Source organism: Dendrobates tinctorius, unplaced genomic scaffold, assembly GCF_039654945.1.
Source record: "Dendrobates tinctorius isolate UK_male_01 unplaced genomic scaffold, ASM3965494v1 ptg000083l, whole genome shotgun sequence".
In the NCBI taxonomy this organism is placed as follows: domain Eukaryota; kingdom Metazoa; phylum Chordata; class Amphibia; order Anura; family Dendrobatidae; genus Dendrobates; species Dendrobates tinctorius.
In genome coordinates, this window is record NW_027361751.1 from 22,943,392 (window position 1) to 22,966,669 (window position 23,278).

General features: G+C 46.0%; 1 protein-coding gene across 6 annotated transcripts in view; it reads left to right on the plus strand.

Annotated features, from left to right (window-relative positions):
• LOC141097159 (interleukin-31 receptor subunit alpha-like) overlaps nt 1–23,278 on the plus strand; it is a 183,062-nt gene that overhangs the window by 118,542 nt on the left and 41,242 nt on the right. For 5 of the 6 annotated variants that reach the window (XM_073584208.1, XM_073584209.1, XM_073584207.1 and 2 more), the window contains 2 exons: nt 14,290–14,409; nt 22,395–22,547. The exons of the other annotated variant lie outside the window; for it this stretch is intronic. In XM_073584208.1, coding sequence (XP_073440309.1) covers nt 14,290–14,409; nt 22,395–22,547 — 273 coding nt within the window. The remainder of the gene's footprint in view (nt 1–14,289; nt 14,410–22,394; nt 22,548–23,278) is intronic. 6 annotated transcript variants of the gene reach the window in all.

Here is a 23,278-nt window from a genome sequence, read left to right on the forward strand (position 1 = left end):
CGTCTCACTAAGCAATCTCGGTAGCGAGATCGCTGCTGAGTCACAACTTTTGTGACGTAACAGCGATCTCACCAGCGAGATCGCTGTGTGTGACAGCGATCAGCGAGCGGCCCCCCTGCCGGTATCGCTGATGACTGCAAGAAATCTCTGGACATTACTTTGGTCGCTGGTCTCCCGCTGGCCAGCACGCATCGCTGTGTGTGACAGGCGAGAGACCAGCGATCAGGTGTAAAAAATAATAAAAAAATAAAAAATATAGTTATTCTCACCTTCCGACGTCGCGTTCAGCCATCCTGCCTCTCTCCACGCTCCGGTCCCAGTGATCCTTTGCACGAATGACCGCGAGACGTCGCTGCCGCGAGACCGTGACATTCTCGCTGTCATTCTCGCAAAGGATCACTGGGACCGGAGCGTGGAGAGAGGCCGGAAGACTGCGCGGGACATCGGAGGGTGAGAATAACAATATTTTTTATTTTAATTCTATTTTTTACAGGGACGGCAAGCGATGCCGGGCGCTCGGCATCGCTGTGCTGATCGCTGGTGAAGCTGTCTGTGTGACAGCTCACCAGCGATCACATAGCGACTTACTAGCGATCCTGACACCTTGAGATCGGTGTCGGGATCGCTAGTAAGTCGCTTAGTTTGACGGGGCCTTAAGGAGTCTAGGTTTACAGTTACTGTTGACTCATGTAATTACCTTTGCCAGGGAAGGTCACAGACTCAGACAAATCAATTATGCTAACCTTTCATTGTATTGCTCCATTCTATGTAAATTAGCTGACTCTTCCTCATCTCTGTTAAGGCCCCGTCTCACCAAGCGTTCTCGGTAGCGAGATCGCTGCTGAGTCACAACTTTTGTGACGTAACAGCGATCTCACCAGCGAGATCGCTATGTGTGACAGCGATCAGCGAGCGGCCCCCCTGCCGGTATCGCTGATCGCTGGAAGAAACCTCTGGACATTTCTTTGGTCGCTGGTCTCCCGCTGGCCAGCACGCAACGCTGCGTGTGACAGGCGGGAGAACAGCGATCAGGTGTAAAAAATAATAAAAAAAATTAAAAATATAGTTATTCTCACCTTCCGATGTCCTGTTCAGCCATCCTGCCTCTCTCCACGCTCCGGTCCCAGTGATCCTATGCACGAATGACCGCGAGACTTTGTTATCCCTCGAGACCGTGACATCTCGTGGTCATTCGTGCAAAGGATCACTGGGACCGGAGCGTGGAGAGAGGCAGGATGGCTGAACGGGACGTCGGAAGGTGAGAATAACTATATTTTTTATTTTAATATTTTAATTCTATTTTTTACAGCGATGGCCAGCGATGCCGGGCGCTCGGCATCGCTGTGCTGATCGCTGGTGAAGCTGTCTGTGTGACAGCTCACCAGCGATCACATAGCGACTTACTAGCAATCCTGACACCTTGATATCGGTGTCGGGATCACTGGTAAGTCGCTTAGTGTGACGGGGCCTTTAGACACCATTACTACTATGTAGAGTTGAGCGACTTTTGGTTTTTTAGGGTCGAGTTTCGTTTCATGAAACCCGACTTTTCCAAAAGTCGGGTCGAGCAAAATCGGCCGACTATAGGGAAAAGTCGGGGTCATCCCGAAATACGAAACCCAATGTAAGTCAATGGGAAATTAAAGTCGGCAGTGAGAGGAGGACAGGAAACACACCTACAGTGCCCATTTGAATGCCAAAAGCATCAATTCTTATTACTTAAGCTTGTCAACTTTAATTTACTTGATAATACAAGTTACGCACTGAAAAATGGGGGTTATTTGGCTACAGTTGTGGGGGGGTAGGGCTGGCTCCAGGTTTTCGTGGGCCCAGGGTCAAAGAGCGCCCCTTTAACACATACCACAACTCATGATGCTCCGATATGGCAGAGAAATAGCAGTATAGTACAATGAAAAATACTTCACTTCTTACATCTCATGACTGATATCCATTTTAAATTCTCCAATACCTCCAAAAATGGACAGTATATAACTCCATACAGTATTATGGCCAGCGCTTAGTGCGCTATACAGAGTAATGAGGCCCATATATTTCTCCATATGGAATCATTGATCCCATATAATGTTTCAAACCGTATATGATGAGCTCCACATAATGCTATAGTATATGTTGGTCCCAATGGATGAAGCTCCACTGTCTTATGGGCCCAAATAATGCTCCATATATAATGGGCCCATTTCTACTACTCTAGTGTATAACGGGCCCTGTAAATGCTGCTCCAGTGTCTGATGTCCACCTTTGGAATGCTCCAGTGTATTGTGGGCCCCATATATCATTCACCAGAGTATAGTGCTCCCCACAAATTGCTGTCCCAACATTGAAAACAATTACATAAGTCTCCTTGCTAGGGAATCCCTGCACTACTCTGAACTCCTTGTCGTCCTCATCTTCCATCTCACTGCACTTGGCTGTTTAGGCCCTCCCACCGGCAGAGACACTTTTGCGTACTATGCGGTGCCCTGTGCCAGTGCCATCGCCCATGAGTATGCCCCCCCCACCTGCTCAAGGAACCTGCACTTTCATCTGCACCTTCCTCTTTGTCACCGTGTAAGGTGGTATAGTATGTGGGAAGGGGAACCTGAGTTTCCTCTGGGTCAGATTCTGGCAGTGTAGAATGCGAGGGGAATTGTTGTGAGTTCATTTTCCCCTTAACTACTGAGGCCCGAGGAACTCCCTCTTCTGGTAAAGAAAGGTAGTGAGCCTGATTATCAAACACCTGAGTCTGATGATGATGACTGGCTGAGTGGAGTCACTGACTGGATATAAGGCTGCCGACGCCCTTCTGCCCTGCGGGTGATTTCTCTGTGGGATCCTTGGAGACCAGTCTGAATTCCTGCTCCTCTAAAGCCAAGTTTTCTGCTCGGCTTTTTGCATTTGTGCTTAGACTTTGTTTTGCTTTGTTTTTCTGGATTTCTGCCATTCCCTGCTGGGGTGTGCTGAATTCCTTTAGCTCTGTCTTCTGAAAATACCTGAGTGCTGATTTAGTTTTTGAAGCCTAGCTGCTTCAGGATCTTTTTTATATCAGCTTGTTGGCTTATGTCTTTGATAGGGTTTTGGCAGATTGCAGACAGCAACCTTCCTTTCCTGTTCTGTTTAGCTAGCTTGGGCCCCATCGTTTGCTCAGCCTATCTTTCTATCTGTGTGAGTGTTTTTTCATCTTGCTTCACCGTCATTATATGTTGGGGGCTGCCTTTTGCTTTGGGGTCTGCTCTGGGGCAGTTTAGATTTCCTTTTCTGTCTTTAGGCTATTTAGCGCTCTGGCTGTGATCGAGGGGTCTAGGGCATCGTAGGAACCCCCACGGCTACTGCTAGTTGTGTTGATAGGTTCAGGGGTCTGCAATCTGATAGTTGCCAACTTCTCTGGTTTTCTGGACGTAGCTTCTATTTTTGTGTCTGCCTCCTACGGTGACTCAATCATAACAGGGAATGTAGTGGTCTAGGTCAATGTACCAGCAGCATCATCCAGCAGTGGCTGGGCCTCAGTGCACTTGTGGCTTCCCCAAGAGTACGGTCGCCACTGTGGCATTACCTTCCTCCTAGGGAGTGTGTTGTCAAGCTTGGGAGTAACGAAGGATCTCTCTAGCAGTGAAACCAACACACAACACATTTCCCACTCCAGGCTAGCAGGGAGACCTCTGAACCTGACTGCTGAGGAGCTGCTCTCTGTGGTCAGGAGGAGGTAAGTTAGGGCACTCTGTGCAGGGAAGGGGAAGTGTGTGGACGTGAGAAGGGGAGCTGGAGGATGAGCAGAGTTAAGGCTCACTCCTAGCTGGAGCGCATGGTCCCAATTCCGGTCTCCGAGTTTGTAGGGACACTGACGTTCCTGCAGCAGAAACCGGGGGAAGTAGCAGCTATAAATGCTCTGTACCCAACTAAGGCTCGGAGGCCCCAGCATTGACGTGTGGGAGCCAGAAGGAAAAGGCTACAGCTGTCTGCCATACAAGTAAAGTCTGTGGAACATCTGTTAGACAGGAGGCGCTTCAGTGAACCACGGTCCTGTGAGTGCTTCCCCCACAAGCGCTAGAAAGGAGACGTTCAGGAAGGTACATGTTGGCGGAGTGTTGGAAGGGAGCTTTCCATTTTGGTCCTGGAGGTTGGCTGAGGTCCTGACCCGGAGGACACAGCACGGAGGCAGGCATCTGTGTAACCTGCAGACTGTGAGTAAAGCTTTGGAACTGCACGCTCTTTTGTCCTACAGTTATTCCAGCACCGCTACATCTGGGTACCAGCACCTACACCGCCTGTGCCTTTCCCCCATCACTACATCTACACTTCTCTGGGACTCCAGCTCCACCTGTGGGGAGCTTCACCATCTTTGCTGCACAACACCATCAGTCCCAGAGGATCTGCATGCAGCGTCGGTCTAACATCTATGTTGCCGAACACCACAGGTGGCGTCAAACTATCTATATAAACTCCTTACCATTATACCATGCCATTTACATGGGCGCCCAGGGCCACCGTCCGGGTCACCGCTGCTGTGACACATCCCACTGACACCGGCCTGGTACCGAGTATCCCACAGCCCTGGGAGGGCGACCCATATGCCGACTGCTGATCGGGCAGCGGTATTCCCACGAACCTCCAAACAGCGTCCATGAAGGCAAAGTTTTTGGTTTCCGGGGGCAGTATGATTGCAAAGTTGAACCTTAAAGGAATGTCCAAAAGGGCACCACCAGGAGTGGAGCCTGTGGCTTAATTGGACTCCACCCGGGAAACCACAACCATGCCACCTAAAGAAAAGATGCACACTTTGAAAGCTTTGTCGATTTTGTGTGTGGTGTGGTATGTGTGTTTGTAGTTGTGCTAGCGATTTCTCAGCTTTATTCCGTTAGCAACCAAGACTCCTGCATGCCACCGCAGTACGCGTCAAGCTTACTAGAGGGATAAGCGAAGCTCCGGCACGTGAGATCGAGCAATAACAGGTATAGCATTCCCGTACATGTCCAGGGCTGAATGCACGCTACACTGAAAGGACCAGCTTTTGTCGCTTACAGGTGCAGATAACCTGCTGAACTCCGTTAGTGATGGGGATCTGGGATTCAGATTATTCCCCGCGAACGATGATTTCCCAGTAAGTTCATGTCAACCGCAATTCCGGAGTTAGGCCTAACCGTCATTCCTGAAAAAATTACGTGTCCAAACCATAGGTGCTGTAGCTTGCTTAACAGCTCGGCAGCCGTTCTCAGGCCCAGTATGGATTCAACAACATTGTAGAAAGTTGATAAAGGGTACAGTTTCACCGGATAACAAGTATATATGTAGCCTAGTTTACACATTAAAAATATATGTCTATAGATCAGGAGGCAGACTCAGATGTTCTCAGGCCCAGTATGGATTTGACCAGATTGTACAAAGTTGAGAAAGGGTACTTTATCTCTGGATAGCAGGTATATATAGCATAGTTTAAACATGTAAAATCTCCGTGTTCTCAGTATGGATTACACAGCAATCTAAAAAGTGGAAAAAAGGAAATGCATTTGAGGCGTACACAACTATATACTTTTGGTGTTATTTTTAAATCTTCAGATATATTTCTGTCTCAGTAATACAGTCCAGCCTCTCCGCAATAGGAAATGAGATGCATACAATTTCTGACATAAAGGCTAGTGATTGCAGAAATCTAGGAATTACTATTCACGGGAAAAACTTCCATCACAATTCTCATAGGCGATGCTGACCCTCAATTAATTTGTGTGTTGAGACAGTGAAAACATTTTTTTGTGAATAAAGTCTTGCTGTAACGCACTTCCGTTGATTCCATCACTGTTACTCATCTCAATCCAATTTTTATCACAGGGAGCGATGTAAACATGGTGCTCACTGGCTATCATGATCTGTCACGTAACTTTGGAGTGCAAAAGACAGAAGCCACAGGCCGTAGGCGATTCTATTTGACTGGCATGAGAGGCCACATTTTAAAATGTGCGCCGGAATGTCACACGTTTGTGAGTAGGAAAACTGTGAAAGCTGATGATAAACCACCACTGCATGTCATTGTGAGTCGACGTCCATAAGAAATGGAAGCCATTGATCATCTGGAGCTAGAGCCCGGCCAGCAGGACAGGGCATAGCTACATCTTAACCATCATCATTCAGTTCAATCAATTTGTAGTGGCACTCCCAGTGAAGGATTTGACAGCCCAGACTACACAGCGGAGGAGCAGGGAGAGGTAAACATTGAAAATGCTGGGGCCCTGCCCAAGCAAGGGGGGCACACTCGTGGGCGTCAGTACTGGCACTGGGCCCCTCATAGTACGGCGGTGTGTCTGACGGTGGGTGTGCACCACCACCGTCAGAGACACTTGATTGCACTATGAGGGACCCTGTGCCAGTGCCCACGCCCAAGAGTCGGCCTACCCACCTGTCCAGGGCAACAGCACTCGCACGGTTTCGTGCGCTAGGTGGTGACCCCGGCCATGGGGGGGGGCAGCCCAGTTAGGGCGGTTTACAAAGTGGCATATGTTGATGTGGGACATTCAGCTGCTGCAAAAGGCGAAATAGGTCAAGTTCGCGGAATAGGAGGAGGACCAAAGCAAGCCATTTTTCTGGAAACCTATGTGTCATCAAGGGAAGGTGGGACAAAATCCTTGGAAACCCATGCATGGTTCATTTTAATGAAGGTTAGATCATCCACATTTTGGGTTGACAGACGGGTCCTTTTTTCTGTCAGGATTGATCCAGCTGCACTGAAGACTCTTTCCGATAGCACACTTGCAGCTGGGCAAGCGAGCTCCTGTAAGGCATATTGTGCCAATTCAGGCCAGGTGTCCAGTTTAGCGGCCCAATAGTCAAAGGGGAATGACCTATGCGGTGCGGGAGAACATCGATATGGGAGGAAAAGTAGTTTGTAACCATAGTTGACAACTGCTGTCTCCTGTCACTTTCCATCGATGCTGTATTACCAGTTGTGTGAGCGGTACTTGAAAAATCAGTCCACAACATTGTCATGAAACCCCTGTCTCCAACGCCACTTCTGCTGTGTGCACCACGAACACCTCTGCCAAGCTGCCCCCGGCCCGTACGGCTCGTGTGAGAACCATCACCGCTGCTGTGTACTGGGAATGCCTCAACCAACCGGTTTACCAGAGTTGCTTGTTTATTAGCCAATATTAGGTCAAGGTTCTCGTGTGGCATGATGTTTTGTAATTTGCCTTTATAGCGTGGATCCAGGATGCTGGCCAACCAGTAGTCGTCATCGATCATTTTGGCAATGCGGGGGTCCCTTTTTAGGATCTGCAAGGCATAATCTGACATGTGGGCCAATGTTCCCGGAGTCAATGATGCACTGCGAGTGCTGGTTGGAGGAGCACTTTCTGGCAAATCCACATCCCTCCAGTCACGCACAAACCCTATACCAGACCTTGCCACGCCAACATTTTCACTTGCCCCACGAGATGCATCCTCCTCCCCTAAGTAATCATCCCCATCATCATCCTCCTCCTCCTCTTCTTCCTCCACCTGGTCCAGGAGAGGTCCCTGAGCAGCCAATGGCTGAATGTCATCAAGGATTCCCTCCTCCTCTTCCTCCTCGTCAACACTGGCTGCAGACGCCTGCTCCTTAAGGTGCGTCAAAGTTTGCATGAGCAGACGCTTAAGTGGGATGCTCATGCTTAGGATGGCGTCGTCTGCGCTTACCAGCCGTGTGCATTCCTCAAAACACTGAAGGACTTTACAGAGGTCTTTCAGCTTCGACAACTGCACACCTGTCAACTCCATGTCTGCTCTCAAAGTGCCTGGCTGTGTATGCTCCCACAAATGCATTATGGCCTGCCTCTGTTCGCACAGCCGCTCAACCATGTGCAGGGTGGAGTTCCACCTTGTTGCAATGTCGATAATGAGGCGGTGGTTGGGAAGGTGGAGCAATCGCTGCAGCTTCTGCATACGAATGGAGTGTACAGGCGACCGGCGGATGTGCGCGCACAGTCTTCACACCTTCTGGAGCAGGGTTGTTAACTCCGGATAATTGTTGAGGAAGCACTGCACCACCAGGTTCAAGGTGTGAGCCAAGCAAGGTATGTGGCTGAGTTTTGAAAGGGCTATGGCTGCCACAAAATTACGGCCGTTATCACTAACTACCTTGCCTGCCTCAAGATGTATACTGCCCAGCCATGACTCAGTTTGTCGCTGAAAGTACTCGGCCAGCACCTCCGTGGTGTGTAGGTCGCCCAAACACATCATCTGCAACACAGCCTGCTGACGCTTTCCACTAGCTGCTCGATAGGGGGACACCTCGTGTGCAACAGTGGCAGCTGCAGATGGAGTGCTCGTACGACTGCGCTCTGTGGACGAGCTTTCGCTTCTGGAGGAGGAGGAGGAAGAGGGTCGAACGCCGACAGCCAACTGTTTCCTATACCGTGGGCTAGGCAGCACTGTCCCACCACCGCTGTCCCCTGTGGACCCTGCATCCACCACATTAACCCAGTGCGCAGTGATGGACACGTAACGGCCCTGGCCATGCATCTGTTGTGAGGTGCACCTTTCCAGTCACTGACTGCTTGAGTGCATGGACAATGCGGTCTTTCACATGATGGTGGAGGGCTGGGATGGCTTTGCGAGAGAAGAAGTGGCGACTGGGTAGGTCATAGCGTGGTACTGCATAGGCCATGAGTTCGCGGAAAGCTGCGCTTTCCACCAACCGATGGGGCATCATCTCTAACGAGATTAGTTTGGCAATGTGGGCGTTCAAACCCAGTGTACGCGGATGAGAGACTGAGTACTTTCTTGACCTACTCATAATCTCTGGGAGGGTGAGCTGGACTTGAGAGCTGCATATGGTGGAACTAGCGGAGGTCAGGGCGGACTGAGAGAGAGTTGATGATGGTGATGGAGTTGGTGTTGTTTCTGATGGCCTAGATTCAGTCTTTCGTTGATATAACAGTGGGATTCCCTGACTGCTTTGGCCTTGCAACGACACCTCAACATTTGCTGCTGTGCTAACTGGTGGGATTACAGTGGGGGAAACAATGTAGCATTGCTGACTACCTTCTTTATGATCAGTTGCACATGTGGTACTTGAGGTTTGGTGTTGTGTCCACGCTTGCAAGTGCATGCTGGTTAAATGTCTAAGCATGCAACTGGTATTCAAATTTTTCAGATTTTTCCCTCGGCTAAAGGTCTTTGCGCACTTCTTACAGATAACCTTGGCCTGATCATGAGGATTTTGTTCAAAAAACTGCCACACTGCACTCTTCCTACTTTGGAAGACATTTTGCGGCCTAGCACGCTGTGCTATTTTGACCGTCTGGACAAGCTGTCCAGCAACTCTTTTGATTTTTGGAACCTGTCTTTGGAGTGCTCCGGACCTGACAGATAACAGCTGTTGCAATGTCGATGTCTGCTGTGGATGCTCCTCCTCCTCATCTGAGCTATTGGAAGCAGCACCCTCTTCCCCCAATGGATGCCAATCTGGGTCAACAACTGGGTCATCCATCACCTCCTCTTCAATGTCATGTGCACCTTCCTGTGTGTCACCGTGTAAGGTGGTATAGTATGCAGGAAGGGGCACCTGAGTCTCATCAGGGTCAGAATCTGGCTCATTACACTGCGAGGACAATGTAGTGCTCTGAGTGAATGTACCAGCAGAATCATCTATCAGTGGCTGTGCATCAGTGCGCTCCATGTCAGATTCATCTTAGCTTGGGTAATTCACCATTTCACTTGATAACCCAGGCATGGTATGTGAAAACAGCTCCATGGAGTAATCAGTTGTATGACCTGCGTCATCCTTCAATCTTGGTTGGGGTGAAGGACACAAGGAAAGGTGTGGTTCATGAACATGAGCCTCCAATGACGACTCAGTGCTTTTATTTTTTACAACTTCAGAAGAGGAGGCGATAGAGCTGAAGGATGAGTCAGCAATGTAAGCCAAAACTTTTTCCTGAAGCTCGGGCTTTAAAAGCGGTTTGCCAACTCCTAGAAAACTAAGCCTTCGAGGCCTTGTGGAGCCAGACGATGACGCAGGCTCAACACCTCCTGCATTCGGTCCTATTTTGCTTTTGCCACTACCATCAGATCCACCACCAACACCATCATTACCAGCTGGCAACCCCCGCCCAATTCCACGACCTCTTCCACCAGCCTTCCTCATTTTTGGTAAAAATGTACACAAAATCCCACAAACTATATAGTAATGTAAAACAAGGTACAAGGTGTATATAAGACAGGGGAGATGTAGAATATCTGAACACACTTGTGGACACTGTTGGATTGTGTGAGGCCCAGTGAATATCACACCGCTATGTCACAGGCTCAATGTCGCAGGTGTGAAAAATGTCACTATAGGACAGGGGAGATGTAGAATTTCTGAACACACTTGTGGACACTGTTGGATTGTGTGAGGCCCAGTGAATATCACACCGCTATGTCACAGGCTCAATGTCGTAGGTGTGAAAAATGTCACTATAGGACAGGGGAGATGTAGAATTTCTGAACACACTTGTGGACACTCTTGGATTGTGTGAGGCCCAGTGAATATCACACTGCTATGTCACAAGCAGAAATTGGCTAGTGTATGACAAACTACAAGGTGTATATAGAATTGGGCAGAATAGGAATCTCCCTAGAGTGTAGGTCTGTAAGAACGGAACATGTCCTCGACTTATTCTTACAGAGTCACACACAGATAGCTTCACTGTGGCCATGATAACAGCCGTTATATGGTACTGAGAGAGGAGCGTGCACGTACACCTCTGTCCGGTGTCCGTAAAATTGTCAAGCTCCGTGTTTTTTAAGTATACGGACTGACACACGCTGTCTCTCTATAGTTTTGAATGTGATCAAACAGCAAATATACTTAACTGTTTGAAAACCAGACAAAACTAGAAGGTGGAGGTCTGTAAGAACGGAACATGTCCTCGACTTATTCTTACAGAGTCACACACAGATAGCTTCACTGTGGCCGTGATAACAGCCGTTACACGGTACTGTGTGAGGAGCGTACACCGCTGTATGGTGTGAAAAAATGCACGCTCAGTACCTCACCAGGACAAGAAAAAAAATTTGGGTTGCTTTTAAAAAAGCAGTTTGCAGAGCAGTGGGAAAACAGCAATGCAGCTATCAGGAAGCCTTATAAGGCAGCCTAACAACCAACACAGCTGATCCAGCAAAATATAGCCTCCACTTGCACTGCACACACAGTGACTGGTGTGTTATACAGGCAAAATCGTTAGCAGCAGAGTCAGTTTTTGGTATCTTCTTCCCTGCCTAATGCTCTCCCTACAGAATCATCAGCAGCAGCAGCTCTCCCTATTCTGAGATCAGCAGGAGTAACATGGCGGTCGGCGTGCACGCCCTTTTATACCCCCTGTGACGCCCCCCAAAGCAAGTCAATCACTTGCATGCCCTTCTCAAAGATGGTGGTGACCCCTGCCTATGTCATCACGTTGCCCACAGTGTCCATGGATCCTGATTGGCTGAAAAAGGGCGGAAAACAAACTTTTGAAACGCGACTTTGGCGCTAAAGTCGCTGAGCTCGTGGCCGACCTCACCCTAGGGTCGGGTTTCATTTCATGAAACCCGACTTTACCAAAAGTCGGCAACTTTTGAAATTTTTCGACCCGTTTCGCTCAACTCTACTACTATGGATATTATGTATGCGGCTTGGAATCTAGCACACTCTTATTCCACCAATCATGAAGCCCCAAGGGTCTGAATTGAGAGCTCAGGGGTATAGAAGGAGGACTGTCCAGTGACCAAGTCTCTCTTGCTGCATGGTACCAATTTTGGATCTGCGGATCCGATTGGCAGGCCATAACCCCACATGGATTATAAGACTACATGGACTTCAGCATCAAATGCAAGGATTCGGCTGAGATATCAAAGACTACATAAGGATGGTATCCAGCTTGGGACAATCCAGTCACCTGACTACAGAATTTGCGGTAGTCAGTCAGCTTCCTAAATCTGGCATTATTCCTTTCTCGGTGGGTGCACACCGAAAGCGGGGTGCTGCTGGCTTGGAGTAAGTAGCCCTGGAAGCTCTGAGGAACGGATATTATAATCCCTGGTGAGCCAGTGGAAGGGTGATAAACTGTTTGCTGTTACATTTTGTGTTTTGTTGGTTGTGTGATATATGCCATTAATTGTTTGGGGATCCAAGAAAGTCCTAATATTGTGATTCACTCACCCTGTGTTGTCTGAGTAGTGTGCCACCCACTGTTAAGGAGGTCGGGCGATCAGTTGAGATCAGCCATGGTCCATGCTGTCTTTGTAAAGGCGGCTGGGCAAGCGGACGAGAGCACCCACTGACCCCCGTGTCTACACAAGAACCACTATGTAAAGTTAAAATAAAGGTTAATAATGATGTTACAATTACATATAAATAATTTGATGACATAAAACTTTATTAAGTGTAATTTCACACACAAACTTAACATCAGTTCAACAACTCTTGAATTAAACATAGATTAGTGGGTTAAGCCCTTATGGAAACTTCAAGTAAGTTGTGATAGCAAACAGTGAGGTACCTATAAAATGTTTCACATGTGGAGTTAGTATATTTTGTATAATTCTTCAACTATACATAGAGTTGTGAATTTTTTGGGCAAAATTGGTTAGATTGAGTGCGTTTGATTATTCGCGACATTAGCGATTTACGTGAATAACTTCTGAACTACACATAGAGTTGATTATTTTTTTGGCAAACATTATTCAGGACATTGAGCTGGTCATTTTGAGTACTAGTGGTCCAGGGTACCTCTTTTCAAATTGAACTTATGTACGATTGAGTGCGTTTGTTTATTCGCAACATTAGCGATTTACGTGAATAACTTCTGAACTACACATAGAGTTGATCATTTTTTTGGCAAACATTATTCAGGACATTGAGCTGGTCATTTTGAGTACTAGTGGTCCAGGGTACCTCTTTTCAAATTAATCTTATGTATGATTCAGTGCGTTTGATTATTTGCGACATTAGCGATTTACGTGAATAACTTCTGAACTACACATAGAGTTGATCATTTTTTTGGCAGATATTATTCAGGTCATTGAGCTGGTCATTTTGAGTACTAGTAGTCCAGGGTACCTCTTTTCAAATTGAACTTATGTACGATTGAGTGCGTTTGTTTATTCGCGACATTAGCGATTTACATGAATAACTTCTGAACTACACATAGAGTTGATCATTTTTTTGGCAAACATTATTCAGGTCATTGAGCTGGTCATTTTGAGTACTAGTGGTCCAGGGTACCTCTTTTCAAATTGAACTTATGTACGATTGAGTGCGTTTGTTTATTCGCGACATTAGCGATTTACGTGAATAACTTCTGAACTACACATAGAGTTGATCATTTTTTTGGCAAACATTATTCAGGACATTGAGCTGGTCATTTTGAGTACTAGTGGTCCAGGGTACCTCTTTTCAAATTGAACTTATGTACGATTGAGTGCGTTTGTTTATTCGCGACATTAGCGATTTACGGGAATAACTTCTGAACTACACATAGAGTTGATCATTTTTTTGGCAAACATTATTCAGGACATTGAGCTGGTCATTTTGAGTACTAGTGGTCCAGGGTACCTCTATTCAAATTGAACTTATGTACGATTGAGTAGGTTGCGCAACATAAATAAGTGATTTACGTGAATAACCCAGGACCAACATCTCACAGTCCCGAACAAAATTTTACCCATCCACTCTATGAATAATAATTTAACCCATCCACTCTATGAATAACTCATCATACATGAAAATCGAATAGCTAACTAATAACTAATAGCTAACTGCAGACTAACTTGAGTCCGGTATAGACTCCTGTGCTTGCACAATGCAGGAGCAAAGCTCTCTTTCTTTTCTCCTCCTTTATGTCCATGGCTTCTAGGAAATTCTCAAATCTGTTTAGCCATTTTCTCCAGTTATGGGAGAGATTAATGACATCAGTCATATCAAACTGTGGGAATGTGTGCAAGTAGTCAGCCATGATAGAGTCTCTCAGTGGTGCTGGCGTGTGAAGCGGTAAAATAGAGTCCGTACTCACAGCAGTAGGTGATTATATCCCATCCTCGTCGCCAGTTGTAATATCCACACGTTATGAAGAATTCAAGGTATTAAACTTTAGATATGTTTTATTCTTCGTCCTCCAGCACACAGCATAACACTTGCATTCCCATGCTACCAGAAGTGAAACTGAAACTTCCCTTCTCATCCCTCTTGTCTCCACCCCCCAAGTCCCATAAGTCTGGCTTGCTTAAAGAGACAGATCTAATTATTATACATTACATGCACCATATTAATTAATCTAGTTCTGGTGTTCTATTTATTTCCAGGGCCATTTGTAGCAATGAAACGTTACACAGTCATGATTGTATTGTATGACCTTTGTCAATGTAAGGATTCAACTGAAGAAACAACCTATGGACTGACTTACACATATACAGAAGAAGGAGGTATGGACATCCTAAAATCACTCAAAGCATAAAGAATGCCATGTTCTCAAACGTAATAAGAACAGAAGTGAAAAATCAGCTTGAAATATGGCCAGGAGGACATTACAATCTAGGGTAGAAGACATGGGGTGACCCTACTGTCGGGTACAATGATTGTGCCAAGAATAGCCCATTTAGTAGGATATGCAAAAATTATTTCAATGGTTCTAAACACTCAAGGGATTTCCCAACATGTTTCCAAAAATTCTGTACATGGAACATAAACGTTCCTTTTTCCAGTAAGACCAGGCTCAGAGAAATTGAGCCTATTTCTGGGCTATATATTACATTCATAGATACTAGTAATAAGCACAAAGTTGTACAGAACCCTGGTTCATGATCCACATCAGTACTTCATGGCGGTCAGACCAGGGCCCTGCAAACTTCCTCAGTTGGCACCTGAATGCCCAGATCCTGGGCTCCTCTGGTATTTACACGGGCCCTATGACTTCAAGAAAAAGATGCAATGACGTTACACGGCCGTGTAAGTGCCTAGATGCTAGCATAGAAATGACGGCCTAGGAAGTTTACAGGTCCTTGATCTGGCTGCTGTGGAATACCTATGTGAAGACTATTCTGTAAATCCTGATAGTCTTCTCTACTATTCAGTCAATGCAAAAATTAAGTACTAAAAATATAAAAAAAATAAAGTTGTGATTGCTGAAAAAATTGTAAAGTCCTTACTGCATTGTAGAAATTCCACTCCTCGTCAATGAAATTGAAGCACCAAGAAGGAAATGTTATGATCGCACAATGATAGACTTATTAATGATATGCAAATGATGAAAATATAGAAACAATATTTTCTAAAACTCTCAATTTATTCTGTTTTTAGTATGAATAGCAAATGCACAAATCACCGCACTTATAGGCAGGGGCTGGCTGGCAAATTTTAGCCTGGGGGCAAGCACACAGCAGTGGCCCATGAGTAGCGGCCCATCCTTAAAAGGGTTGTCGGATTTTAAAGCGAACCTTTCAGTAGTTTGGGCCGCTATAAGATGCGGCCACCGCCTTTCAGGGCTTATCTACAGCATTCTATAATGCTGTAAATAAGCCCCCCTCCAACCTGCAAGAGAAGAAAAATAAGTTTTATTATACTCACCCGAGGGGGGCGGTACGGTCCGATGGGTGCTGCAGGTCCAGGTCCAGTGCCTCCCATCTTCTTGTGATGCTGTCCTCCTGCTTGCTGTTGAGGGTAGAGCAAAGTACTGCAGTGCACAGGCACCGGGAAAGGTCAGAGAGGCCCAGCGCCGGTGCACTGCAGGAATCTGCTCTGCCCTCAACAGGGCAAATCAGTACACCTGCGCAGGAGCGCGACACGAAGCAAGCAGGACGACATCGCATGAAGATGGGTGGCGTCGGACCCGGACCGCGACACCCATCGGACTCAACCGCATATGACCGGCCCCCAGGTGAGTATAATAAAACGTTATTACTTTATCTTTCAGGTCGTATCGGGGGCTTATCTACAACATTATAGAATGCTGTAGATAAGCCCTGAAAGGCGGTGGCCGCATGTTATACCGGCCAAAACAGGTGACAGGATCCCTTTAAGTTACATGTCTACAGTCACTATGTGTGAATCCTCACATCGTGCATACTGTGCGCTGTGAGGATACTCTGGTGCCGGCACCGGGAACAGGTGGTCTTGTGGCCGCAATCATGATATACAGTACAGACCAAAAGTTTGGACACACCTTCTCATTCAAAGAGTTTTCATGACTATGAAAATTGTAAATTCACTCTGAAGGCATCACAACTATGAATTAACACATGTGGAATTATATAATTAACAAAAAAGTATGAAACAACTGAAAATATGTCTTATATTCTAGGTTCTTCAAAGTAGCCACCTTTTGCTTTGATTACTGCTTTGCACACTCTTGGCATTCTCTTGATGAGCTTCAAGAGGTAGTCACCAGAAATGGTTTTCACTTCACAGGTGTGCCCTGTCAGGTTTAATAAGCGGGATTTCTTGCTTTATAAATGGGGTTGGGACCATCAGGTGTGTTGTGCAGAAGTCTGGTGGATACACAGCCAAACTTACACAGTCCAAACTTTTGGTCTGTAAAAAAAAAATATATATATATATATATATATATATATATACACACTGCTCAACAAAAAAAGGGAACACTTAAACCACTTAAACAACAGAATATAACTCCAACAAAATCAAACTTATGTGAAATCAAACTGTCCACTTAGGAAGCAACACTGATTGACAATCAATGTCACATGCTGTTGTGCAAATGGAATAGACAACAGATGGAAATTATTGGCAATTATCAAGACACCCTCAGTAAAGGAGTGGTACTGCAGATGGGAATCACAGACCACAACTCAGTACCAATGCTTTCTGGCTGATGTTTTGGTCACTTTTGAATGTTGGTTGTGCTTTCACACTCATGGTAGCATGAGACGGAGTCTACAACCCACACAAGTGGCTCAGGTAGTGCAGCTCATCCAGGATGGCACATCAATGCGAGCTGTGGCAAGAAGGTTTGCTGTGTCTGTCAGCGTAGTGTCCAGAGGCTGGAGGCGATACCAGGAGACAGGCCAGTACACCAAGAGACCTGGAGGGGGCCGTAGGATGGCAACAACCCAGAAGCAGGACCACTACCTCAGCCTTTGTGCAAGGAGGAACAGGAGGAGCACTGCCAGAGCCCTGCAAAATGACCTCCAGCAGGCCACAAGTGTGTATGTGTCTGCACAAACTGTTATAAACCAACTCCATGAGGACGCTCTGAGGGCCCGACGTCCACAGATGGGGGTTGTGCTCACTCCCCATTGCCACCCCACACCATTACTGACCCACTGCCAAACCGGTCATGCTGAAGGATGTTGCAGGCAGCAGATCACTCTCCACGGCGTCTCCAGACTCTGTCACATGTGCTCAGTGTGAACCTGCTTTCATCTGTGAAGAGCACAGGGCGCCAGTGGCAAATTTGCCAATCCTGGTGTTTCGTGGAAAATGCCAAGCGTCCTGCACGGTCAGTAAATACATGGAAATAGAGAAAAAGAATAAGTAAAATGCTGTGTGCCCACGTTGCGGTTTTTAAGCGTTTCCGCAGCGGCAAGGCCACCGCGGAAATGCTTAAAAAATGCTAGTTAAAGCACATCCCATGCAATCCCAATGGGATTCAGCAGTTGCTGTGCCAATGTTGCGGATTTTTCCACTGCTGAATTGCATTGCGGAAAAATCCGCAGCACGACCATTAATTTGGCAGAATCGCGGCGATTCCGCCGCCATAGGATTGCATTGAAATGCTCACTTTACGCATGCGGCTATGCCCACCATGCATGAAGTGAGAGCTTCATGTGTGGATGGTATTCAGGGTCTGGAGGACAGGAGACTCTCCACCATGCCCTGAGTACCATATCCCTGTAAAAAGTAGAATTAAAATAAAAAATAGAGATATACTCACCCTCTGTCAGCCCCCAGAGTCCTCCCAGTCCTCAGCGGTGCACGTGGCGGCTTTGTTCCCAGGCGTGCTTCGCGCCAAAATGACCTTTGTGATGTCGTGGTTGTGTGACTGCTACGTCATCAGAGGTCATTCTCGCAATGCTGCATCACTGGGAACGGAACTTGCCGGCAGCACCGCTGAGGAGTGCCACTGAGGAGAATGAGGGCGTATATCCATATTTATTATTATTTTATTTTTTTAAATTCTATCTTTTACTACTGATGCCGCATAGGCAGCCTCAATGGTAAAATTTGGTCAAACTTGTCAAGCGCTATGCTGTGTGTGACCAACCTGTCAATCACTTTTCCAAGCAATGCTACAAATCACTTGGAAAAGCACAAGCATTCTGCAAGCTAAAAACGCTTGTATTTTGCAGGGGGGGGGGTTGCAGAATGCTGCGGACAATTCCGCAGCATTTTTGCAATGTGGCACATAGCCAAAAATACAGAAAAAAAAGAAGATAAGGAAAAAAAAAACAGGAATATGTCCTGGAGGTGGGAACAAATAAGATATGGACTACAATGAACATGGAATGTCAGTAAGGCTATGTGCACACGCTGCGGATTCACCAGCGTATTTTTCTGTGCGGATCCACAGGTAAAACCACAGCTAAAATGACCTGCGGATTGGCCTGCGGTTTGACACCTAGACAATGGAATAGGTGGCAAACTGCAGCGGAATCCGCAGAAAGAACTGACATGTCAATTCTTTCTGCGGATTCAAAACCGCAGCTTTTCTGCAGTGAAAAAACTGCAGCATGTGCACTGCGGAATGTAAGTCACATAGACTTACATGGTACTGTACACTGTCTGCGGATCCGCAGCAGAATCCGCAGCGTGTGCACATAGCCTAAATCTTCTCCTCACCTTTAGGCTATGTGCACACTTTGCGGATTCTGCTGCGGATCCGCAGCGTTTCTGGCAATGCGGGTCCTCAGCAGTTTCTGCTGCGTTGTACAGTACCATTCTTTGCAATGTTAAAACCAAAATCGCAGTGCACATGCTGCGGATTTTTCCGCGCGGATTTGCTGCGGGTTACAATCCGCAGCATGTCAATTCTTTATGCGGAATCCACAGCGGTTTCACACCTTCTCCATTGTAGAGGTGTGAAACCGCTGGGCGAAACCGCAGACTAATCCGCAGGTCTTTTGACCTGCAGATTTTACAAAATCCGCACGGAAAAATCCGCAGGTGAATCCGCAGCGTGTGCACATAGCTGAAATCATAGGTGAGAAAGTCAAGGAAGGGGACTAGGTATAGAAAGTGAGGGGAAAAAAAGAAAACAGGGGATGATAAAATAATAATTATATAACAGAAGGGGTAAATAAAGGTAAGAATGAAAAAAAGACAACAAAAAGGCCAGCAATAAAATGGAGAGCACAGGCTAAAATATGTAATGCAGCAAACAATTATTATGGAAGATGAAGGCAAACAGGAGGGAACTAGGTGTAAGGAGAAATGAGGACTGCAATGCAATGAATAGCAAAACTCAAATACAGGGGGAGGAGGCGTCACAAGCACTCACCAGGCAGGGGAGACAGACGGCCATCTGCTGCTGAAGATCCAGGTGGTGCCAGGCTCAGCAAGCCAGTGGTTTGAATAAGCCGCCGCTGCAGGAGATGACGTCATGCTGTGATTCAGATATATGGCAGAGAGCCTTCATAGTGCAGGAGGGAAGTGGGGAAGGGGTGAGGGCGGAAGTGAGGCACTAAACACACACTGAGAAAAATGCCCAACGAACATTGCTCAGTCCAGCCCTGACCTGTCTGTCCTCCAGCGGCCCTGTGCAGCTCCTTAGGCACCGGCCCGGGGGGCATATGCGCTCCTGCCACCCGGCCCAGCCCGCCCCTGCTTATAGGCCTTGCCTGATATCAATGAGGTTATTAATGGACGTATGAGGAATATTCTGCCATGCTGAATACACTTGACCATGGAAATCATCAAGATCCGTTGATGGCAGCTCCCTTTGCAATAACAAATCAATGACATCCCAGAGGTGACACTGCAGGCCTTGGTAGAACATTTAGGTCATACAGGCCCACCAATGACAACATCTGCAAGGCGTTTCTTTGTTCTCCCCGTGTTAGCGTGGGTTTCCTCCGGGTACTCCGGTTTCCACACTCCAAAAACATACTGATAGGGAATGTAGATTGTGAGCCATAATGGGGACAGTGCCGATAATGTCTGTAAAGTGGTGTAAAATTAATGGTGCTATATAAGATAGTAAAATAAATAAATACAGGCCGCTCTCGGTAGCACAAGCATCATGTGGCCTGGAGTTGTGTTGTCTGAAGTTGTTGTTTCATTGCAGATTGCTGAATTGGGACAGTGTGGAAAGTGCACATTGTCAGACATCTCCTCTATTTCAAGCTCCAGCAGTATATGGAAGTATATAATTTGCATACTTTCAGTCACAGGCTGACTCGCTTCTCATCTATGTTTCTCAATATTCTACTGAAAGAAGCTAATAGGCACATGACCTCCAATGCTTGTAGTCAAGTGACCCCTACTCAAGCTGCAAATGGAGGGAGTCCTGGTTCACGCTGTCAGAATTTGGCAATCTGCAGTCACAGTACTAGTCAAGACTTTGGACACAACTTTTCATATAATGGTTTTCCTTCTTATTGGAATGTTCACATTGTAGATTCAGACTCATGACATCAAAACCATGATGGAATATATAGTGGCAACAAGAACTAAATAAATATGTGTGAAACAAATCAGAATATATGCTAAACCTTAGATTCCTCAAAGTACCCCCAGTCCCCCACTCATAGTCTCATCACAGATTTACATCCTCCCTTGGCATTCCCTAAACCATCTTCTCTGAGTAGTTACCAGGAATGGCTTCCACTGAACAAATATGCCTTGTCAACAGTTCATTTGTAGAATCACCGGCCATCAGAAAGTGCTTGCAATCATCAGGATTGTTTTGCAGAGGCAGTGTTGGTACACAGTTCCATACAGTGGTGAGCCCTAGTCCATAACTGTTTTAAGCCAAAATATGGAAAGAACCACTCAACTAAGTAAAGAGAAATGAGAGTCTATTATTACTTTAAGACATGGAGGTCAGTTAATTTGGAAAATTGCTAGAGCCTTGAAGATATGCTCAAATGCAGTCATGAAAACCAGCAATTGGTGTGGTAAAACTGAGAAAACTAATAATTTTCTCTGCTGCAAGATAAGTTCATCAGAGTAATCAACCTCAGAAACTCAAAAATGATGCACAAACATAAAGTAGCAAATGTATGTCAATATTAACTGTCCAGAGGAGACTTTGAAAAGCAGGCATTTATGGTCGAATTACTGCAAAAAAGTGACTACTGAAGACCACAAACAGGAAGACACTTGTTTAGGCCAAGCAACACAAAAACTGGACATTAGATCGGTGGAAATCTGTACTGTCGTCTCAAGAGTCAAAATTGTAGATTTTTGGTACAGCTGCCATATCATTGTGAGATGCAGAAAAAACGAGTGGATGATATCTTCATGTACTGCCCCATGAAGTATGGAGGGGTAGGTATGAAGTTGCTGGGGCGCTTTGCTCGTGACAATGTTGATTTGTTCAAAATTCAAGGCACACTTGCCCAGCATGTCGACCACGGCACTCTGCCGCTATGACACCCCACCTGGTTTGCACCAAGAAGGACAATCATTTGTGTCGCAACAGGACAAAAACTCAAAACACAGCTCCAGGCTAGGTAAGACCAAGAAAGAGAGGGATGGAGTGTTGTGTCGAATGACATGGCCTCCACAATCACGCAACCTCAACCCAATTGAGATAGTTTGGGATAAGTTGGACCACAGAGTGAATGCAAAGGTTTTGCTGCCTTCGGTCTGAATCTTCAGGCCATGTGCACACGATGCAGATTTGCAGCGTTTCCGCAGCGGATTTTACCGCGCAGAAACGTTTCATATCCGCATTGTGATGTACAGTACCTTTAAAATGAATGAAAAAAAAAAAACGCTGTGCAGACGCTGCGGATTTTTCCGCGCGGTTTTCGTGCGGTACAAAATCCGCAGCATGTTACTTCTTTTGTGCGGTTTTCTATCTCCCCTGTTACCAAATCCGCAGGGGGAAGACCGCAATGGAAAACCGCACAAAAACCGCATGAAAACCGCGTGAAAAATGGAAGAAATCCGCAGGAAAAATGCAGGTCATTTGACCTGCGGTTTTCTTCCATTCTGCACGGAAAAATCCGCAGGGCTCAAAACTCCGTCTGCACTCAGCCTCAAGGTGCACATTCTAATAAGAACAAGGAAAACCATTCCATGAACAGATATTTCTAACCTTGCTGAAATGTATGTTTAGACAGGAAATCCCCTATAAATACTACTAGCAACCTCTAGCTATAACTTGACCCTTAACCTCAAATTAATTATATAGATGTTGCTAATGGTCTTTTTAACATTTTTATTGTTTTCATTCTTACGTGCATTATCTAATTTCTAACAGACATTTTTGGTCGCTTTTTCACAGTTCCAAGAACAGGTCCACGTAATGTCACTGTGAAAAATGTCACCAAAACCTCAGCTATTGTTGTGTGGGGGGAGATCCCTGAAGATGACTGCCAGGGATTTTTATTAGGCTACAGAATTTCCTTTGACGATATTTTAGGAAACAGCAGAATAGGTAGGTCTTGTAAAACAATGTTCTACCCTGTACAACTGATTGCAAATTTTTAAACAAAAATCAAAATTTGATGGTGTGACAACACAGCATTCATGACTCTTATTGTCAATTGAATTGATGTTTATTGAATGGCTGCTGTTTAGCTATTGTATCTGTCCTAGTATTGCAGTCGTAGTATTGTTCTACAATCCTTGGGAAACAAAGGCACAGGATATCTGAACAAGAAATGTTTGTTAATAAGTTAATTACCCATTGCTGCTCTGCAAATATGAAGGACAAACTATGCATGTTGTTTGAACACACGAGCAATGAGAAATTACCTCCTTCTCCCTTCCCCCAAACCTGTGGAAAATGTAATCATGGCTCCAACTGAAGGAATGCAGACCTGCTCCATCGACCATCACTGAACGGCAACTATTAAATTTATGTGGGGGGTTTTCGGTGAGTCAAGAACCATAAACTGTTGTCATAAAAGCCTTAAAGTTGACCCTTGAAATTGATGAAGGGCTGCTGTTTACCTCTTATATCATCTCCTAGAGTTATTGTGTTACTATCTTTGGAGGACAGGGACACAGGGTCATTGAACAATCGATGTTTTCTAATATGTTGATTAACCATTGTATACATTCACGTTGCCTTGTTGGCCTGCAAAATATTGGAGGACAAACTATGCAGATTGATTGAATACTCAAACAATGAGTTTAATTCAACACACCTTCCCCCGAGATGTG